Raw genomic sequence first — 19413 nt, forward strand, 5'->3', positions numbered from 1 at the left:
TTAATTCAGAAGTTCAGAACAATGGACCCCTGAAGGCTGAATAGGGGCTTAGGGTTTTTATTTCACTACAGATGCTAATTTTCTGGTCCCAAGCATTTCCCCTCTGCTCTAATCAAGCTGATTACAATATACATTGTACCTTTGCATCCTTTACAAGCATTCTTTACAACACCCCTCCTACCTTTTGACTAGGATAAAAGGACTCAGATCACCACTTCTACTCTACTGTGTCTGATGAAGGGAGCTTTGCTCTCAAAAGCTTATACCCTGATACTCTTGTTGGTCTGTAAGGTGCTACTGGACTTGAATCTAGCAGTTTGTTTTGTTATCAGTATATTTTAAGTTAACTTTCATTTCTCTTTGATGCATGATTTTCTATTTGAGTTTAGGAATCTGATCACAGCAATAGTAGCCATATGTTTGTAGAAGCATTATACTTAATTCAGATTTTGCATTTTCTTTTCAAAACAGAGTTCAGTTTTGGATCAACGAGATAATACTCTGAAACTTGCTGAATTTAAATTGGTGTTAATGTCAGCTGCTGTCAAAATGTTATCAGATGAATCATTGAATGCTTCTGTCAAGTTAACAAACTGCACTTTAGATGATAAACGACTGACAGTTCAGAAGGCTACACCAAGGTAGTTATTTTGTTAAAAGGAAAAAAGATTGAATTGTTGACAGCACTACCAACTTTGCTGGTAGATATTGAATACGATCCAAGGTAGCTGCTTAAGCTGTAAGCATGTTAAGAACTTTCTTTGTAGTTCTCACAATTGCAGATCCCATAGTGGGTGAACCAAGCAGCTATTCAAAACAATTTGTCTTATTGGCCAGATCAATGAAAACCGAAAAACGTGACTACACACTCAGCTGCCTTGAAAAGTATGCATACCCATGTGGATCTAACTGATAGGAGCTCAATTTAGAATGCTGCTGTTATTTGTACAAATAAGTTTAGGTCATAGAGTACAAAATTACATATTTTTACAATTGAGATTAAATGCTTGTATAGAAGTTACTGGAAAATAAGTACTGCCGTGCATTCATGGGAAGCATTGCAAGCATTCATGGGAAACAAATCAACTTGGAGACTTTAGCTGATGCAGAATGCCACAGTTGGTTATAAGCTAGGCAGAATATGCATGTTATACCCATTCTGCTGTTACTCCGTTGGCTGCCCATCAGTTACTGAGCTCAATTCAATATATTACGTACAAAGCCCTTCATGGCCTTGATCCCTCATATCTACAGGACTATCTCTTCTCCTGTGCTCCACTGTGACAGCTTCACTCATCAGAGCATGGCCTCCTGCAGGTGCCACACTGCAAATGGGCAAGATCAACAACTGCATGTACATGTGCTTTCTCTGCGCTTACCCTGTGCAACCGCCTGCTTGAGAAGGCCAGGAAGGCTTCCACACTCCTGGCATTTCTCAAACTATGTAAAACAGAATTGTCCAGGAGGGCATTTTTATAAAGGAAATAGGACTACAGAACAGATTTGTCCAAGAAAATGCACTGTATTTCTGCTGATCTGATACCATCTTCTATGTTGTTACCATGTCATGTTTAATACTTATGCCTTGTTCAGAAAACAGCTTCATTTTAAAATTCTGCAATTCCTAGTCATATTACATTGCTTGTTAGAAATATCATCCTATTGATTGCACTGATTTACATTGTGTAAACTGCCTTGAGTCTCAGTGAGAAAAGCAGACTATAAATAACATGAATAAATATTCCACTAATTGTTTTTCAGAATGGTGGAAATGAAACATGGATCAGAAAAGAAAGTCATGGTGGATATAAGCTATAAGCAGGGTAGAGATGGCACCACAGTTATTGACACAGTTGTTCAGGAAACGTATGTCTGTGCCAGCATAGAGTTTTTACTAACTGTGGCAGATGTATTTCTAAAGGCAACTGCTGAAAGTGCTGCTGCACAGAGAAACTTCACGCAACAAACTTTAGCTGTGAAGGAACAAGGTCAGTACACTATATAATACACACACCGTGTGTGTGTGTGTATCACAATAGAGCCCATTATTTGTCTAATATCACGACAACCTAAGATCAGTCTTTACAGCCATTCACTTTCAAATCATGCAGTCTTCCATGTTAACAGGACATTACTCTTGCAGATATTTTGCTCAGCATATTTGTGTTTGTGGTATGGTCGAGGTTGAGGATCTTACTCACTACATGCTGTGCTGTCCTCTATATTGGGAACCCAGATCTAAATTTTTGGCTGCCATTTTAGCCAATCTGACTGCATGCACAGCTGCGGAGAAAATACTATTCCTTCTTGTGGATATAAAACCATATTCTACGTACATGGAAGCACTATATGCTCTGGCTGCCAAGAAAATATGAACAAAAGTGGTGTCTGAAACCCAAAATCTGTAGTTTTGTAATCTGTTTTAATTTTATCTGACAGTTGAATTGACATCTCAATTATTGTTTTTATCTTCCTTTTTGGAATCTGTGTTTTACTTTGAACAATTTTGTAATTTGTGACCTTTGATGAAATATGTTTTCACGGATTTTCTAAAAAGAAATGGTTTGATACATTTTCTGAAGAAGGAAGCCATCACTGCCATTAACAAAGTACTAGGAGGAAGTATCCTATGAGTTGGAGCTCACAGAATATTTCCATGTGTGCAGAAGTTCTTGTGAAAGCCCTAAAATTATTACTTGCTGTCTGCTTGCATTAAGTGAAAGTGATTGTATCCCCACTATCTCTTTTGCATGCTCAAGACATAGCACAAGGAATTTCTTCTGATACAGTTTCAAAACTGAATTAAATGAAATCATGTGAACCATCTGTTGCATATTTCATTACTCCATATTTTATTTTTTATTTCATTAAAATTATTTATTTATTTCAGACTTTATTTCATTAAAATTATATTAAAGAGCTATGCATTGCTGCAGCCCTACTGCTATTGTTTGTACAAGCAGAATTTCAAGAAGTACATTTTCCTTTCAACTCACGCATTGATGGATCCAGTCCTGTGAGGGAAAGGGCTCCCTTGGGCAGCTTGAATCCAGGCCATTTACATATGTTGCCAAATCTAAAATGATACCAGAGTTCTAATATCAGATTTATAGCTGGAGCTTCTTCATTGCTTGTATCCCAACTGCTTGGTTACTATGAAAATATTGGTTAAAACCTTTACTTAAAAAGCAAAAACTTTTACTTAAAAAGCAAAAAGATATGTAGATGATGGTGAATTAAATTACAATTAAATTGTGTTAATTTCTGATTTTAAAACATTATATTTTAGTTCCTGTACAACCAGAATCAACAGTGGAAATAAATGTTGTTGTTAAAAATCCTGAGATTGTGTTTGTTGCTGATTTAACAAGAAGTGATGCTCCTGCACTGGTGGTTACAGCACAGTGTGAAGTCTCCATGAAAAATGGCCCCGAGATGTCTAAAATGACAGCTGCTGTTAAACGTTTAACAATACAAGCCTGTCCATTTCTTCCAGAAATGAGAAAAGACAATATTACTACGGTAAGATTTTAAGATCTAATCTAGAGCTGTGATCCTGCATAATATCATGCAAGTATAAGTGAAATTACTGAGACTTGCAGTATGTAAAAGATTACAAAACTTCAGCCTAAATGTTCTGTATATATGTTTAGGTCTTCAGAATTCTGTTTGAAGAGATACAAATTCGTATAAAGTAATATGATCACTAATAGTCTAGTGTTTAACGTATATTCTTGATTAATAATTGTTTGTCTGCACTATGAGTGAATAACATCAGATGAATTAAGAAGATGATCACATGCGATTGAAATACCTGTTCACTGTTAAAGAAGCATCCCCATCTATACTATACAGTACTGGTGTGGCTTGCATGCATCCACATAGAATGTCCAGCCACATCCCTAGCACACACTAGAGTTTTGCATGTACCTTTTTCAATCTGACTTTGGGAACCATGCATGCAGCCGTTATTACAAGATGCAGTTGTTACTGAGGGAGTAAAAAGGCATGGCCTTCATATGTGAATCCCCTCTGATGCTGGGGTAAGGAATCTTTGAGTCTGTTTTTACTAATACAGATTAGTACACTGTATCGGGGTAATCATGGGAGAAGACAGGGGAGACAGTAACTGGTTTGTAATTTTGAAAATAACAAATAAAATGTGAGGAAAACAGGCAATATTAAAGGCAGTGCAGTACACTTCATTTGGGGGATAAACAGTGCTAAAAATAACTAGATTAAATGCAAAATCACTAAACATTTGGGGAATAAGTAACCAATAAGCAAAGCAAATAATTACTAGTGTAAGTGTTTCCTTTTATGCTAGATGTTTCCTCCCATGTCTAATCCCAGAACTGGAAACCCTCCCTTGTGTTGTTACAAGCATACAGTGTCCCCACAAAGAAGGGGAGTTAGTGGAGGGAGCAAGGGGTTTCCTTCCAATGGATAAGACAAGGGTGAAAGTAGGTGTGGGGAACAGGGAGGATGAATCTCTGGAAGAAGGTGATGAAAAAGAAATAACAATAAAGCAGCAAGGTAGAAACATATGTCCTTACACTGTCTGATCCTGCAAAGCAAATATAGTCTTGGATTACCAAGGTGGTGTTAGAATGATCATAGCTGAAATATCCTGATTAAATGATGGAGAAACGGTCCTGGGGATGGGGCTGACACCACTTTATGTCACATCTTAAAAATGATGAAGGAACAGTCTGGGCTGGAAACTGAATCAAATTTGCTGGCTCCAGGTGTTCCCTCCTTATACTGTTTATACCTGGGCATTTACTGTTGGGGCCAAATGTCATTGGCTATAAATTTGGATCCGTTTAGCTCTTGGGTAAAGGTGTTAGGATTTTTATTGCTGTTGGTTTTTTTGCATTTGTCCTGTGACTAGAGGATTATGAAGATCTGCTGCTATCTCATTGGAGAATTTAAGAGGATTCAGCAGTCATTGGAAAGTTTGAAATCTTCTTTGTGGGAGATGGTAATGAAGAATGAGTCTGAATGACATAACTTGAGGCCTAAGAAGTAGTGGGGGGGGGGCGTGTCTCAAAATGGGCTACCTGACAAATGGGGGTCCCTGGGGGTATTAAAGTCATCTAGCCAAGGAATCTGTATACGCAGAATCGTATTGCACACAGAGAGTTGTGGCTTAGTGGTAGAACATCTGCTTGGCATGCAGAAGTTCGCTGATACTATTCAGTATAAGGCAGCTTCATGTGTTCATATGTTCCTTGCTTCCAGGTAAATTTTTGTACAACATTTTAGTATTTAGGAAAGCAGCATTTGTTGTTTAGCTTTATTCATACAGAATGTGCTTCCATTCTAGTTAGGGTGTTCAGCTGATTTTTGTTATATTTTCAGAGCATGTCGTTAACCCGCAGTCTTTTATTTAATTCATCATTATTTGTATCCAGATATTGCAGCCCTGTGACCTCTTCTTTGAAATGATGCAATCAGGTACAGATCCACAGAAAGCTGATCTATCTGTTAAATCTATAATGGTTAAGGTAGGTTAAAAGTATGTCTGTTTGTCTTTGTTCTGGGGGTAAATGTGGTTGTAGTTTTAGTTCTTTGATTCAGTTTTAGTGAATTATACACTTCTGTATTTTACTAAAATAATAGACTTAGGTTTATTTAAATATGCAAAACTAAGAGATAATATGTAATTTATATTTTGTATACCATTACCTATCTAATTCCCATAATGCCCCTCAAAATCTACACAGTGGGGTCACAAGATGCTTCTGAACATGGGTGATCCCTCAGATCTGCTATAAATAAATAAATACCCAGAAGTCTACAAAAAGGAATGGGAGTTAAAAACCCTGAAATTTTTTTTAAAGGGTATCTGTGCATGTGCAGACACCATCAGATAAAGACATGAAGGCAATATTTGACATTGTGGTAGCAACCCAAAATAGTGCCCAGGATTCTGTAGCCCCAGCCCAAAAGTAACGGGGGGCTGAACCATGGAGAGAAAAAGGGAGGCAGGAAGAAGGGACAAAGAGCAGAGGACAAGGCAGGGAACTGGAGATGATGGAGGCTGCAGGGGAGGAGTGAAAGACGAGCTGGGAGGGAAAACCGAGGCCAGCAAGAAGGGGATAGAGCTGGAGTATGCAGGGAAGCAGGTGCAAGAAGACAACATGAATGGCAACAAGGGGAAAAATGGATCTCGCCTCTCCCATGAATCCATAGCAGTTCCTGTAAACAGAGAGTCCCCGGCTGGATAGATTGCGCTGTGGTAGGAGCAACAAGAACCGATCTCCTGCCATCCTATTGGTGTATTGCCCCTAAACTAGGAATAAATTGGCTGATAACACCGCAGAACCAGAATTGAAGTTAAGTTGGAGCCCCTTGAAAAGTGAGTTGCTGTCATAGTTCTCAGACTGCAAGAGAGTTCTCCTGTCTACCCAGGGAATGCTCGGTGTTTGCTGCTGCAACCGTGTAACCTCCATCTTGGTCAATCAGGGTTTAGAGCTGTATTGCCAGTTGGAACCATGTCCATGGAGTTGTGCTTGTTGGTGGTGGGTCTTTCCCCTGGTAAGAGCTGGGGACCGGCTCCGAAGGCTCCTCTATCCCCTAGGGACAGTTGTCCCTAAGTGAGAGTTGGGGACCAGTCCCAAAGGCTACTTCCTATGCTGTCGGCTCTGTTCTGTTGCTTTAAGACCATATCATCATCAGTTGCTGCTGTGCTATTCTCTTGACTACAAGGAAGAATTGGGAACTGCTGGGGCGTGTTTGGCAAGTTCCGTCGAGCTTCAGGCATTCTCAGGAACCCTGTAGCAATTTTACTATACCTTCGGATGACTGGGAGTTTTCTTGGACTGCTAGAGTCATTAGACATCATGAGGATTGGGAGGCTTTTGTTTGATTCATCTCTCACCCCTTTTGCTCCCTGGTTTCCCAAGCCACCGGAGAGGAAACAACCACCTGGCTGGTAGCAGAAAGCTTACCTTGGAGCAAGCCTGAGAAGATCTAGTCTTCCAAACCATCAGAGTGAGAAATATTCTGCAAGACTACAGTAGTAGGCTTACTCTAGAGTAGTCCTGAGAAGATCTGGGAAACTAAGGACCCTGTAAAATAGTACTCTTGTGTCTGCTATTTTGGAAAGTCTCATTGTATGACTATGTCTCCCGGCCATCAAAAGACAGCTTCCCTTTTGCTCTATATGACCTGGGTTTCAGAAAAGGAAGAGGCACTAGAGATCATATTGCAAATATATGCTGGTTGCAAATATATGCTGGAGCATACGAGAGAATTTCAGAAGAAAATCAGCTTGTGTTTCATAGATTACAGCAAAGCTTTTGTCTGTGGATCATGAAAAGCTATGGCTGGTTTTAAAGAAAATTGGTGTGCCACTACATCTGATCGTTTTGATGCGCCGCCTGTACTCTGGACAAGAGGCCACAGTTAGAACAGAATATGGAGAAACAGAATGGTTTCCAATTGGCAAACATGTCAGACAAGGATGTTTTTTATCTCCCTATCTCTTCAATCTATATGCAGAACATATAATTAGGAAAGCTGGATTAGATTTAGATGAAGGGGGAGTGAAAATTGGTGGGAGGAACATTAATAATTTGAGATGTGCTGATGACACTACATTATTGGCAGAAAATAGTGAAGATTTGAAACGACTACTGCTGAAAGTTAAAAGAGAAAGTGCCAAAGCAGGACTACAGCTGAACATCAAGAAAACAAAAGTAATGACTACAGGAGAATTACACAACTTTAAGGTTGACAATGAGGAAATTGAAATTGTTCAAGACTTTCTATTCCTTGGCTCCACCATCAACCAAAAGGGAGACTGCAGCCAAGAAATCAGAAGGAGATTGAGACTGGGAAGGGCAGCCATGAAGGAGCTAGAAAATATTTTGAAGTGTAAGGATGTGTCACTGGCCACCAAGACTAGATTAATTCATGCCATCGTATTCCCTAATACTATGTATGGGTGTGAAAGCTGGACAGTGAAGAAAGCTGATAGGAAGAAAATAGATTCCTTTGAAATGTGGTGTTGGAGGAGAGTGTTACGGATTCCATGGACTGCCAAAAAAACAAATCAGTGGGTTATAGATCAAATCAAGCCTGAACTGACCCTAGAAGCTAAAATGACTAAACTGAGGCTATCGTATTTTGGTCACATCATGAGACGACAAGAGTCACTGGAAAAGACATTCATGCTAGGAAAAGTTGAAGGCAGCAGGAAAAGAGGAAGACCCAACAAGAGATGGATTGACTCAATAAAGGAAGCCACAGCCTTCAGTTTGCAGGATCGGAGCAAGGCTGTCAAAGATAGGACATTTTGGAAGACTTTCATTCATAGGGTCGCCATGAGTCGGAAGCGACTTGATGGCACTTAACACACACACACATTTTACTATATTGCTGTTGTTACCCTCCCTGAGCCCGGCCTTGGCCGGGATACAAGGCGGGATATAAATTTAAAAAATCAATGAGTTAATTAATTAAATACATCTTGAAGAAATTTTCCAGCCGAGTTCGTTTCCTGACTCTATGCAGGTATTAGTCAGCCATACACACACACACAACGGCTACTCCTCAAGGGTATGTTTTCAGGCCTGTTAATTAGCTCACATGATTCAGCTGTGAATCTAGCATGGGAGGGGGAACTTACTCTCGCCCTGGCAAGCTCCATGGATACTGCCCTATGATTGGTTGAGGTGGTCAGGCGGTTATGGCAGCTTTTTTCTATAAGTGTAGCTAGAGAGAGGAATCCCTTATCCCTTTACCTTTTCCCTCCTACCCCTCCTTGCTGTTATGAAGATACTTGTATTATGCTCTGGAAAGTCTTTGCCTTAAGACCCTACTGTGCTGTGTTAGGACTCCAGTAAGTAAGATAACTAGTCAGCTTTGTTATTTTTATGCATCTCACTGCCCCTAAACTAGATGCCTTGTTTTAATACTTTTCTTACATTTCTTCAATAAAGTTTTTTTTTTTGCTTTTGTCTTTTTATATGTAGCAATTTGTTGGTTCACTAGACATCCATAAATGTTAAGAGTAATCTCTCTTCTTTTTTTTAATTCAGGTGTCTCCATTTATCTTAAATACAGTGATCACAATTACATCAGCACTTTTCCCAACTGAGGAGACTGAAGAAAAAGACATTAGTCCTATACCTCCAGATCTTTGGGAGCAGAAGGATATTAAAAGGTTAAACATGTGGTTTCTTGAGGAATCAGATGAAAATCAAACTCCTATTTCTGTAACTGAATTGGTTCCTACAGGAGAAACATTGCAAATGAAAGTTGATGCAGTTGTTATAACTCTTGAAGCTGGTGTTGGCCACAGAACAGTGCCAATGCTGTTAGCAAAGTCATCATTTTCCGGAGAGGTCAGAAACTGGAGTACTCTGATCCATCTGTCCTCTCGGCTAGAACTAGAGGTAACGTAGAGTTTTATTACTAGCATAGGCTTTTGCTGCTTTGTAGATTGTGGCCACTAAATGGAAGTTGCTGTAATGTTGGCTGCAATTGTTGTCTAACAGACCTGAGAATGCAGTGCGTAATTTTGTTCAACATTTCAACTTCAGGGAAGTATACAATTGCCAGCAGAATGCTACTCAATAATCTGCAGTAGTAAACTTCAGATTTCAGTAGGCTGCACTTCGTTTTCAATCATATTTGGCATCTTTTCTCTCTCCACTCCTCACTCCTGTAAAACAAGTATGGGGGCAAGCACATGTTCAGTTTTCTGAAGCAGGATCTTTCTGTAAATGTACATTTATTTCTTTGTATGTTTATATCCCACCCTTTCCCAATAGTGTTAGGCTCAGGGAGGCGAGATCACAGTTATCATATTTTATATCAATTCCAGTGCTCTTGGCAATGAGTGAAGGAGGGCAGCCAAGTTTGGCTGTGAACCTGAAATTTAAAATTGTCTTCAACATTCACTCCAGTCTTCATTCCAGTAGCTCAATCTCCAAGTTAAATATTATGTTACAATATGTTGCATAGCCCCCTTGACCCCTGCAAAATAAGTCTAGGCTATTGCTTGAGAATTATGTACATACATACCAACTTTCATTCCAAAATCTTAATGGGAGATACTGTATTACAATGTATTTTGAAGCCTCCTCTCCATCTTTCCGTGTCCCCATGAAATGGGCATAGAAGTCATGTTTGAATTCAATCTTTATCAAAGTTAGAACTCAATCTTTATTAAAGATAGAATTGTCAAGCATACAGAAGGGCAAGCCCTGCTGAGCAAAAACCAACATGGGTTCTGCAAAGGTAGCTCCTGTCTCACTAATCTTTTAGAGTTTTTTGAAAGTGTCAATAAACATGTGGACAGGAATGAGCCTGTGGACATCGTGTATTTGGATTTCCAAAAAGCTTTTGACAAAGTCCCCCACCAAAGACAGCTAAGCAAACTTCATAGGTTAAGAGGTCAAGTCCTCTTATGGATTGAGAACTGGCTGAAAAATAGACAGCAGAGAATAGGAATCAATGGTCAGTTCTCACAATGGAGAGATGTGGGGTCCCTCGGGAATCTGTGTTGGGACCAGTGCTCTTCAACCTGTTCATCAGTGACCTGCAGTTGGGGGTCAACAGCGAGGTAGCCCAGTTTGCAGATGACACCAAATTATTTAGGGTGGTTAAAACAAAAATGGACTGTGAAGAACTCCAAAAGGATCTCTCCAAACTGGAGGAGTGGGCATTAAAATGGCAAATCAGTGTGAGCAAGGGTAAAGTGATGCATATTGGGGCAAAAAATCCCAACTTCACATCTGCGTGTTGGGATCTGTGCTGGCAGCGACAGACCAAGAAAGGGATCTTGGAGTGGTAGTGGATGGCTCGATGAAGATGTCAACCCAATGAGCAGCTGCTGTGAAAAAGGCAAATTCCATGCTGGCCGTAATTAGACAGGGAATAGAGAATAAAACTGCTGCTGTCATACTGCCCTTGTACAAATCTATGGTGAGACCACACTTGGAATACTATGTACAGTTTTGATCACCACACCTAAAAAAGAATATTGCAGAGCTTAAGAAGGTGCAGAAAAGAGCAACCAAAATGATCAGTGGGCAGCTGCCCTATGAGGAGCGGTTAAAACACTTAGGGCTGTTTAACTTGGAAAGAAAGCGGTTAAGTGGAGATATGATAGAGGTCTATAAAATTATGCATCGTATGGAGCAAATGGACAGGGAGACGCTTTTCTCCCTCTCTCATAATACCAGACCGCGGGGTCATCTGCTGAAGCTGGAGGGTGAGAGATTCAAAATAGATAAAATATTTCTTCACACAACGCATAGTTAAATTGTGGAACTCCCTGCCCCAGGATGTGGTGATGGCTGCCAGCTTGGAAGGCTTGAAGAGGGGAGTGGACATGTTCATGGAGGATATGGGAGTGGACATGTTCATGGAGGATAGGGCTATCCATGGCTACTAGTCAAAATGAATACTAGTCATGATGCATACCTATTCTCTGCAGTATCAGAGGAGCATGCCTATTATATTAAGTGCTGTGAAACACAGGCAGGATGCTGCTGCAGTGGTCTTATTTGTGGGCTTCCTAGAGGCACCTGGTTGGCCACTGTGTGAACAGAGACTGCTGGACTTGATGGGCCTTGTTCTGATCCAGCATGGCTTTTCTTATGTTCTTATGTAATCTGGAAATACAGAGTAGTGTCCTAAGCGTGCATACATAGTTCCATTCCAATATTGTATCATTTAACCCAGAGAAAGGATTCAGATACAAGCATACAAACAGCATGCTGAATGGGTGAGCTAAGCCCAAAGGCTTCATTTTGTTCATCCAAGTGCGATATTCGTGTTCTAAGGAGAAATCAAAACTATGTATGAGATTTGTTGAAAAGCTTCTATGGACATAGCAAGAATGAATGGCTTTTTAGAATGAGTGTATTGGTGGGACACTTGCTTTGGGATGGAATTGAAGCCAAAGTAAATTTGAGTTGTTGCATAGCAAGTCCGCTGAATATGTTCTGTAGCTGTTCTTTCCCCTTCTCTGTTTTCCAGTTTTCAGAGGGAGATCATGCTCAGATTATATTTTATGCTGAATAATATAATGATTGAAGTTGGTCTGCTAGGTTAATAATAAGAGTGACACACTTCTTTTGGTAACCCTCTCCCTTTTAATTGTACAATTTATATAATATTTTTAATTTTTAGGTGCATTATTACAATGAGATGTTTGGTGTGTGGGAACCTTTGCTTGAACCACTGGAAGTTGAAAACACTGATGAATTTAGACCATGGGTTCTAGGAATGAAGGTATAGTGGCTTCACTTAACTACAGGACAGATGGCTCTTATTGTTTTAATTTGTTTCACTATACGTTTTTAATATGTGATGTTAAAATGATTTGAGATTAATTTCATTGTTACCATGGCAAATCTCTATCCTTGCTGAAACAAGTGAGCAGGGTAGAAACAGCAGTCTGAGATATACAGATGACACCACATTACTGGCAGAAAACAGTGAAGACTTGAAACATCTACCAATGAAAATTAAAGTAGAAAGTGCCAAAACAAGATTATAACTGAATACGAAGAAGACAAAAGTAATGACCACTGAGGAAATACACAACTTTAAAGCTGACAATGAAGATATTACATTTGTTAAAAGATTTTCTATTCCTTGGCTCCACCATCAGCCAGGGAACACCAGACCCAAAAAAAAAGTCTTCCACTGGCAGAAAACAATGATCTAGGGGTATTTCCTTGGGTTGCCACCTGTCTAGCCTCAGATGAAGGGATTACACAAAACAAAACCCCTGAACATGACTGTAATGGTTGGGTGGGTTTATATGGGAGTAAGCTGTCTTTAAGGTGTAGTGGTCCCAAGCTATATTGATCTTTAAAGGCCAATGCAAGCACCCTGAATTGGACCCAGAAGTAAATTGGAAGCCAGTGCAGATGGAACAAGACCAGAATGATATGTTCCCTCCTCCAACCCCCTTGAGCCAGCTTTTCTTTGTGTAGCATTCTGTACCAATAGACGGCAGCTCCACATTTTGCAGTAATCTAATCCAGATGTTACCAGGACATGCATTTTAGTAGCAAGATTTTTTTACCCAGGAAAGGCTGTAGCTGGCTCACTAGCCAAATATGTTGGAAGGTTTTCCTGGCCACTCCTGCCATCTGTTTATCCAGCAGAAGCCCTGGGCTAGCAGCACTCCCAGGCTACAAACCTGCTCCTTTAGGAGGAGGACAGCCTTGTCCAGAACAGGAGACACCTCAATTTAAAAAAAACAACCGTCATTCCATTACCAGTAACACCTACATCTTGTATGGATTAAGTTTCAGTGTATTGGTCCTCATCCATCACAAAACTACATCCAGACACCAGGTACGTATCTCACCCATCATAATGATTTGCTTGGAAATAATGTACTGGTGACAGCTATTATGAGCCAAACTCTGTTATTTATTCTTTTCTTCCTTATGAGACTCTCTTTTTTTTAACTATTTGCGGTTGTATTTTAGTCTTTAGGATACTTCAAAATCTCTTTTGAAAAGTTATGCTGATATTCCAAATATTTTCAACATAATATAGCCAGATAGTATAAATCTCTCTTCCAATAACAACTTTCTGTTTTTGATGTTAATTCATTTTTCTCCCTTATTATTCCACCCCACTCCCTTTTAAAGATGAAAAAGAAGACCAAAAAATCTCTGGCTGAATCAGTTGCTGAAGAAGAACACTACAAAGTGCCAGAGTACAAAACAGTGATAAATATTTACTCTGAAGAGCAGCTGAACATTACATTATCTAAATGTGGACTGCTAATGTTGAGTAACCTTGGCACGGTAAGAAATATAAGAGTTTAGTTTGGGTCTTAAAATTGAATTTAAGCCCCATGTGTTCACTTAGGAAATACTCAGTTACCAGTTGTTAATCCATTATTTTATCCTTTTTTTAGGCATTTGCTGAAGCAGCTACACAAACATCAGAAGTCTTTAAGAAAGATCAGGCACCATTTGTATTGATAAATTCCTTAGGTGTGTCTGTTGTTGTATTGCCTAGTAATTCCTTCAGTGTCCTGAATGTTGAATCAAGGACAAAATCATTTCGTCTTGAAAATGGGCAAAGCCTAAGCATGGAATATATCAAAACTAAGAGTGAATATGACCAATTTACAGCTATGACTACCCTGAGCAGCAAAGTTTTCTACATATGGCTTAGTAAGTAGTCTTCAGTTATTTCTTTCCAAACTTTTTGACTTAGCAGTAGTATGGAAATGCCTTTCTGTTTACATTTCCACAAAAAGGGCTGGAATCTTCTTTTTTTAGACAATGAAACTGGGGGATTCAGAGGAACTACTAGATCATGGCAATAGAGTTAAAATGTTATTGCAGTTTAGCTGTTACTTATTTTAATAACTGATTTTGAAAGCCTGAAATGGCAGGGATGATAGTGGCCACAGAGCTTGCAGTAGGGGAAATGGGGTCAGTATGGGAGCCACCTTCCAAAATGTACACTTGCCAATCTAGATAGCTTGCTAACACATTTGGGCTGCATTCTGTGTGGAAGGATTGTACCAAAGCAGGTTTGAGAGGGAATGGGGGAAAGCCTAGAAATTTGATAATTAGAAAACAACATTGTATGGGTGCTCTCTCTCTCTCTCTCTCTCTTACACACACACACACACACACACACACACACACACAAACCTGCTGCAGTTTGAAAGTCAGGGCAGAAAATGTTGATGCAACCAAGATCACTGGGTGGATACAACAAACAAAAGTGGAAGGGGTCTGTCCCATCTTCTTCCTCCCATTGCAACTCTTTATGTCCATGTAAAGTCATTCCTGAGAGCTGGAGTATCCTTATGAACAGTGTGGGGAGCAGTGCAGGGGAATGCAACAAGGAGGAGAACTTTGCAGAAATCACTCTTCCCACACGTACGCTTTTGTCTGTGCTTTTGTAATGTTTGTAGAGCTTTTTCCATTTGAATGTGTGTGGAAGAGATTTTTTCTGCTGATTTCCTCTGGCTTTAACTCCCTCACCATGTCCCATACAGTTGCCTGGTTTTCCCTGATCTCCAGGGAAAGCTTTTCAGGAGTACAAGGGGCTGCACTGAAAAGTGCAAAGTGGCAAAAGTCCCTTCCCCAAACATACTGCATTCATCACAGGTTTGAATTGAACTCAGTGTTCATCCACAGTCTTACAGTGCAGTCCCACATAGGGCCAACCTTCGGAGAAGTTTTAAGCTTCCAGCCACTAGGGGGCACTGCATGCCATAACGGACAGGCGTGGCTCCACAGAAAAACTGGTGCTGTACGCCCCCTTCCCTCAGTTCTTCTTTTGCCACCTTTGGAGTCAGTCACTGAAAGCCACATTCTGTTGTTGAGTATATACATTCAACTATTTCTTTGTTGCATTTGGAACTATGGCATTGTTTAAAAACTGTACTAGCTAGAATGCTAAAATGACCCAGACTGATGAGCGTGATCTTTGTCTGCTCTGGGAGAGGGCCATAATGTATCCACCTGTAGAGACTGCCAGAAGATCACTACCAGGGCAAGAAATGATCGGGCCACAAAGTTGAAGGCTGCTCTTTGGCAGCAAGCCTTGGCCGCCTCTTCAATCCCGTCAAAATCAGTTTTGGAACTGGCACCACCCCCGAAGGGACTTTCAGTTGGTTCGATCCAAAGCACTACTGGAACTGAAAGGACAAAGAGGAGTGCTCAGATCCAAAGAGCGCTTGGACCCACATCAGAACCGAGTGGTGGAACCAGAACCTAGAACTCCTGAGGTTGAGGAGGTCTTGCTACCCCCACCGAAAACACCATCTCCTCACCTCGACTCACCACATATGTCCTTTTCAGACTGTGATTCAATTGGGATGGACCATCAGATCGCAAGCATGGATCCGACCCATGCAGAACCGATCATTTGTGGCCACTTATGGATCTGATGGGAGCGGGAGATTGGAATGAGTGTTTTCAGGAACCATCAGTTCCTCCTTTCACTCTACTGGACCCGATGACACATCAATTGGGAGCCAGCCAAATGGAGCCATTGAGACATCCCCTTTCTCCTGTGTTTGAGGAGTGTGAGGGATTTGGGGAACCTGCGCACAGTTCCAATGTCAGTTCCGAGAGTGTTTATGGTTCCAGTCTGGATGAAGCAGTGAATAGATCTTTGAATGCCTCGCCTACAGAGGATCTCTGAATGTATGCAGAGCAGATGCTCAGGATGGCTAAAGCTCTAGATATTGAAGTCTCTACGACAGCACATCAACCAGCCTACAATATTTTGGGGAGATTATATGCTGCCTCCCTAGGTCTAGTTACTTTTGCTATGTTGAACGGACTGTTGGAGTCCATGTTTGAGATTTAGTAGAAGCCAGCTTCTACCCTGGCTACTGCTAGGAAAGTTGAAGGTTTTTACAAGATCCAGAGGGAATCAGTTCCATTCTTGTCCATGCATCCCCCGCCATCCTCCCTTATTACGGGGGAGATGCAGGCCAAGGGATGCCTCAGCATGCCTATCCTGCAGATAAGGAAGGGGGAAAGTTGGATGCATTGGGGAGAAAAGGTTATTCCTCTGCTGCCCTGGTCATGAGAATTTCCAATTACCAGGTGATTATGTCTGGTTATCAGTTATTGTCAGATGGGGCTTCTGACAGCTCCGTTCCCAAACAAGATGGTTTCCCTGCGAACAAGATGGAGTTCTCCTTGCACTCCTTCCCCCCCCCCCCGTTTTGCACACGAGCTCCGGCCAGGGATTTACAATTGTTTTGGGACCCGCCCGTGTAAATCTCCGATCTGATATCGGGTCCCGCGCACAAAGCCGAGAGCTCGGCCATCTCCTCCACTGATTGCTCATAAGTGTTTCTGTTTCAGTTTTACTTAAGTTGTTACCGGCAGAAAACGACTACATTGTCTCTTTGTTCCTGTAACCCTATTGTATCAACTCTATATATGTATCCTCTCTCCCCCAGTCATGTATTCCAGCCTTGTTTGCCTCCTTACTGAAATCACTACTTTCGGAATATGTGTTTGAATCGCTGCTCTGCCTGGATTTGAGTTCTATTGCCTGAAACGCCGTGCATTTGCTGAAGCCTGACAGTTATATCTATGGGAAAGGATTACTCCTTACCTGGATTTCCTTTCTGATGAAAGACTATTGCTGAGGTTGCTTCAGATGGAGGCGGTCTGTCTGTCCAAACAACAAATCAATGCCAGTAAGCACTGTGTGGATGCTGTGGCACACAACATGTCCATGTAGGTAGTGCTTTGAAGACATGCCTGGACCTGGGACACTTGTCAGAGGGTGGAAGACCTTCCCTTTGAGGGGAACACCCTTTTCTTTGAAAAGACCAATGATACTTTGGCCCAGATTAAGAAAAACCTCCAGACCACTAAATCACTGGGGATCACATCTCCCCCCCCCCCCAGTTCAAGCAACGGTCATATCCCAGGCAGTGGACACCGTATAATCAAGAGCAGAGGTACACTCCACTCTAGCAGTATCCTCCCCGGCAACTTTACCAATATCAGAGTTACTCAAGGAGACGGAACTCCTCAAGACCCAGGCAAGGGCAAGCGGGGCAATCTTCAGAGAATCAGCCACAGGCTGCCTAGAAGCAGTTCTGACTAGCGGAGCACACTCAAGGAGGGGTGTTTGGGTCCATTTGTCCCAGTTCCTTTTGGCTTGGAGGTAAATTACTTCAGATTAATGGGTCCTGACTGTTGTGACCGAGGGTTATGGTTTGGAGTTCAAAGAGTTACCTGTTTGTATTAGTTATGCTGAAGCAGTTCAAAACCCTTTTCCAGAGTTAGCTCCTGAGTTACAAAAATTGATCAGTAAAGGAGCAATTGAGAAAGTTTATTCTCCCGATGTGTCATTTGGTTTTTATTCTTGTTTCTTTTTGGTTGATAAAAAGGATGGAGGTAAGAGGCCTATTCTTGACATGTGCAAGCTCAATAGACACCTGAAGGTGCAGAGTTTCGTATGGTCAATCTTGTATCTGTATTACAGTTGTTGCCCCCACTCTCATGGTTTATAGTGCTAGATTTGAAAGATGCATATTTTCACAACTCCAATTTCAAGTTACACAGAAGATTGTTGCTATTCCGTTATGGAACAGAAGTTTATCAACATACCGTTTGGATTGGCCACTGCACCCAGAGTTTTCTCTAAGCGTATAGCCCCTGTAGTGGCCTACTTGAGGTTGCAGGGGTGTACCATATACCCTTACTTGGACTATTGGCTCTTAGTAGCTTCATCACGAGATGAGCTTTGAGCCCGCTTAGAACTCACGCTCACAACCTGCCATCATTTGGGGTTGATAGTGAATTGGGAAAAGTCTAGACTGTCCCCTTCCATGTCCATTCATTTCATTGGGGCTATCCTTAATTCTCATGAGGTGAAGGGGTTTCTTCCCAAAGAGAGAGGACAAAAAATTCAGAGGTTGGCTGCTATATTGCAGCGCAACAGTTTCCAACCAGTGATTCAAGTGCTCAGATTGTTGAGAGTTATGGCATCCACTACAGCGGTCCTTCCTTGGACAAGGTTGCATATGCGCCCCTTGCAGCTTCCATCTCAGTCCAAGCCTGGAATTCATGCCTTGGGGAAAAAGTTCTCAATCCCACGTCCCATTTTAGCTATGCTAGATTGGTGGCGGGATGCCCATAATTTGTCACAGGGGGTGTGGTTTGGAGTCACAGGCTACAAGATGGTGCTCACTACGGATGCCTCCCTGTTGGTTTGGGGGGCAAAAGTGAGGAATACACAGTACAGGGCAGATGGTTGCAGGTTGAGGTGACAATGCACATAAATGTGTTAGAACTCAGAGTGATTTGTTATGCCCTAAACTTTTACACAGATATCCTGATGGACTGAGCTACCCTGATTTGCACGGACAATGTCACCGCTTTGTTTTATTCAAACAAGCAGGGCAGGACAGGGTCCAGACGCCTTTGCCAGGAAGCAGTGGTCATTTGGCAGTGGGGGCTATAAAACATCATGTTATGCTTCAAGCTGTTCACATTGCTGGGATGCACAAGGTGAGAGTGGATGCCCTCAGTTGGTCCTTTAACACGAGTGGTCTTTGAACGACATGTACCTGTCCCAGGTTTTTTGCCGCATGGCATATACCTGCTGTGGATCTTTTTGCAAGCAGGGAGAATGCCAAAACCCCAGTTTTTGTTCTCTGGCAGGCAGAGGCAGGGTTTCCTTGGGCAACACTTTTCAAATCACCTGCTAGGGGACTCTGTTTCCACCAATTCTCCTGATTACAAGGATGTTGGGGATAAATGAGGGTGGATGGCAGAGATGGGATAGTGATTGCCCCTTTCCGGCCAAGGCAGATATGGTTCACGACCCTTATGACCATGTCCAGGGGTCGGTACACACTGTTCCTGCCACAGTTGGATCTCCTGAGGATGGGGATGCGATACCATCCACAGGTCAACAATC

At 41.5% G+C, this 19413-nt stretch overlaps 1 protein-coding gene across 1 annotated transcript in view; it reads left to right on the top strand.

Moving 5' to 3' along the window:
- VPS13A (vacuolar protein sorting 13 homolog A) overlaps positions 1-19413 on the top strand; it is a 173272-nt gene that overhangs the window by 95813 nt on the left and 58046 nt on the right. Inside the window, exons 37-44 of the mRNA XM_056849248.1 lie at positions 472-641; positions 1762-1988; positions 3290-3522; positions 5418-5510; positions 9051-9407; positions 12154-12255; positions 13635-13793; positions 13907-14168. Of these exons, the coding sequence (XP_056705226.1) occupies positions 472-641; positions 1762-1988; positions 3290-3522; positions 5418-5510; positions 9051-9407; positions 12154-12255; positions 13635-13793; positions 13907-14168 (1603 nt within the window). The remainder of the gene's footprint in view (positions 1-471; positions 642-1761; positions 1989-3289; positions 3523-5417; positions 5511-9050; positions 9408-12153; positions 12256-13634; positions 13794-13906; positions 14169-19413) is intronic.

Source organism: Euleptes europaea, chromosome 4 (genome assembly GCF_029931775.1).
Source record: "Euleptes europaea isolate rEulEur1 chromosome 4, rEulEur1.hap1, whole genome shotgun sequence".
NCBI lineage: Eukaryota > Metazoa > Chordata > Lepidosauria > Squamata > Sphaerodactylidae > Euleptes > Euleptes europaea.